The 3,452-nt window shown below is 35.2% G+C and overlaps 1 protein-coding gene across 1 annotated transcript; it reads left to right on the forward strand.

Moving 5' to 3' along the window:
• Positions 1–258: 258 nt before the first annotated feature.
• On the forward strand, positions 259–2,000 carry LOC120140591 (patatin-like protein 1). Its single transcript, XM_039155558.1, has 7 exons — positions 259–393; positions 488–669; positions 746–932; positions 1,031–1,177; positions 1,254–1,556; positions 1,629–1,804; positions 1,916–2,000. The coding sequence occupies exons 1-7, from the start codon at positions 259–261 to the stop codon at positions 1,974–1,976; spliced, it is 1,191 nt and encodes a 396-aa protein (XP_039011489.1). The 3' UTR covers positions 1,977–2,000.
• The last annotated feature ends 1,452 nt before the right edge of the window (positions 2,001–3,452 follow it).

Here is a 3,452-nt window from a genome sequence, read left to right on the forward strand (position 1 = left end):
TTGTAACTTCAAATGAAGACTTTAATTTGTAAATACCAAGCTGGCGTTGCCAGGCTGCCGAGCGAGAAAATTGCTAAGAAGGTTCCTATAGCTTTGTCGACTGTTTTGGACAATGAATATATTAATCAAATCAATATCCACTTCCAGACGACTTAATCCCTATAATTACACTGTTAGATTTGTTTAATCATTTCAAAACTATCTCCTTTTCACCAATATCCATTCCTTGATCATTTCTCAGATAAGAACAAGGATAATATGGAGAGAAGATTATCAAAATGCATCCACCCACCAATTTATGGAAATCTTATCACTCTTCTCAGTATTGATGGAGGGGGAATCAGAGGAATCATTCCTGGTGTTATCCTTGCCAGACTTGAATCTGAACTTCAGGTAATTAACATGAAATATTTCTTGAAAATAAATCATATTGTGACATCTGCAATCGCGACACTGTACGGTTCGATTAATGTTGTATTGAAAACAGAAATTGGATGGTGATGATGTTAGGCTTGCGGATTACTTCGACTTGATGGCAGGGACGAGCACCGGTGGTCTTATAACAGCCATGTTAGCTGCCCCAAACGAAAATGGCCGTCCTCTATTTGCTGCAAAAGATATAGTGCCCTTTTACCTTAAAAATGGCCCTCAAATTTTCCCACACCCAAGGTATATCTGCTATGACATATTAATACGTTATTCTTTTCTATAAACCCCTATGTTTAAGAGTAATTTTTGGGTTCAGTGGGATTCTGGCTTGGCCTTTAAGGATATCGAAAGTTCTAACGGGACCAAGATACGACGGGAAGTATCTTTACAAGCTGATGAGAGACTTATTAGGGAACACCAAATTGCATCAAACCTTGACCAGTGTCGCCATTCCAGCTTTCGACATCAAGAAGCTTCAGCCTACAGTCTTCTCATCCTATGAGGTAGTTAAATAATATTATCCCGAATCGACTGGTTGAATTCGAGACGGGTGGTTTATATGTTTTATCATATAGTAAAGCTGGGAATTTTGGGTCTGCAGATTCCTATCAATCCAGGCACTGACGCACTGTTATCAGACATCTGCATATCCACATCTGCAGCACCAACTTATTTCCCATCTTATTATTTCAAGAACAACGAAGAAGAATTCAACCTTATCGATGGAGGCATCGCAGCCAACAATCCCGTAAGTTTTTTTAAAAAAGTTGACACAAATGAAAATCATATAACAGAAGCTGACACGAGTTATTGTGGGATATCAGACATTGGTGGCCATACGAGAAGTGACGAAACAGATAATGAAAGAGAACCCAGATTTTTCCCCGACAGATCCATTGGATTACACCCCATTTCTGGTGATCTCAATAGGTTCAGGATCCAACCGGCGTGAAAAGAAATACGATGCTAAAGCGTCGTCTAAATGGGGTCTAATAAGTTGGTTATTTGAAGATAACAAAAGTCCGATACTGGATTTTTATGGAGAAGCGAGCAAGGCTATGGTTGATTACCATAACAATGTTGTTTTCCAAGCCCTGCATTCCGAGGATAATTATCTCCGGATCGACGTAAGTTTTTTTTTAATCTTTGGTTTTGCTCCGGCTATTTACTCGAAACTTGATATGTAATGGTTCGATTAGGATGATACGCTAACCGGAGAAATGGCCTCCGTGGATGTATCGACGGGGGAGAATATGAAGAACCTCGTAGATAAAGGAGAGAAATTGCTCGACAAAACTGTTTCACGCATCAATTTAGACTCCGGCCATTACGAACCAGTAAAAAATGGTGGCTCCAATGCAGAAGCACTGCAAAGGTATACCAATATGCATATAAATATATATTGTAATTATAACTTGAAATCTAAATGAGGAAAACTCATTATTTTGCAATCTCTTTTACTAAAATCATGGATTAATATTTGTAGGTTTGCAAAACTACTGTCGGATGAAAGGAAACTGAGGAGATCCAACTCGCCAACTGCGTAGGCCAGCAACTCTCTTTTTAGCATGTCCCATCATAAAATTGATTGATAAATTAAATACTCCTACTTTTTTTACATTTTAATAATTTTGTGTGTTTAAATGATATTTTAATAAATTAAATAGTAAATTTAATAACACAATCACAACATATATATATATATATATATATATATATATATATATATATATATATATATATATATATATAATAATTAAATTAACTGTAACTTATGTCTATAGAAAAAGAATAAAAAGAGATAATGGTAAAGGACCACCATGTGGTACAAAGTGAAGAGTAGTACATTTCATGTGCCCATTGGAATGGTTTTCAATGAAAATGCTTGACCATAAAAGTTTATATTGATTATGCTATTCGAAAACTAACCTTATTAATTAAACTAATTGCAAAGCTATTGTCATATATGTTAGTTGAGATTCTTTTCATATTTGTAGAATTTCTTTTACAACTTTACAAATCCGAGCAATAGTACATTACTAAAAAGGATGGGCATGGGATCCGAACCCGACGGGTTCCGACCTGACTTAATCGGGTTAGATTTTTTTTTAAAAAAAATGGATTCGGGTCGGGTCGGGTTTAGGGTGAAAATACCCGACCCGACTCGCAAACAATATATAATTTTACATTATATATTTAAGAATAATTACAATAATATCTCTCTATAGATAAATTTTTTTCAATTAAGTTACTGTTTTTACTGAATAAAAATAATTGTTTTATAATTTTGGGTCGGTTCGAGTTTTTAAGTTATATACCAGGTCGGGTTCAAGTCGGATCGGATCTCGGGTGAATGACTCCTTGTTCTCGGGTCGGGTGGACCAAAAACCCGACCCGACCCATGCCCACCCCTATTACTACATGAGGACTAAAAATTAATAGCAATGGCATTAAATAATTTATTGTTAACATCATAACTATAAATTCTGATTTTCATTTAGCATATGATTCGATGAATTAGTTTTGAAAGTTGCCAGTTAGCTGCTACAGAGCGAAAACTATAAAAGACAGTTTGCTCAAAATTAAGTCCATGCACGTTCTCTTTTAATAACTCGGATTTTCCTTTCTGTTTGTCATAAATTCTTAGCAATTTTTTTATTTACTGTTGTTGGGTATAACTACGATATTGTCAAAGATGAACCATTGGAAGGGCGTTACGAGTGGGTACGATTAAAGCCATGAAGAAATTCTAAACACCCGGGAAAAAAAATTAAAAGGAGAGGAATAATTTATTTGGCAGAAGAAGAAATCAACCAGATGATTTCTCTGTTCTATTTGCTGGTTTAATAGTAATAATAAAGAGTAACATTTTTAGGCATGTCTACTTTTCTATTTAACATTTCTAGACGGAAAGAAGAGTGCAAAATTACCTTTGACTTGTTAACTAATTTTTCCCATATTTTTATTTTGAAATTACAAAACCTACTTATTTATTCGTGTCCGCCTCTGATTGATCAGATGGA

This window comes from Hibiscus syriacus, unplaced genomic scaffold (assembly GCF_006381635.1).
Source record: "Hibiscus syriacus cultivar Baekdansim isolate YM2019G1 unplaced genomic scaffold, ASM638163v2 tig00110788_pilon, whole genome shotgun sequence".
NCBI classification, from domain to species: Eukaryota; Viridiplantae; Streptophyta; class Magnoliopsida; order Malvales; family Malvaceae; genus Hibiscus; species Hibiscus syriacus.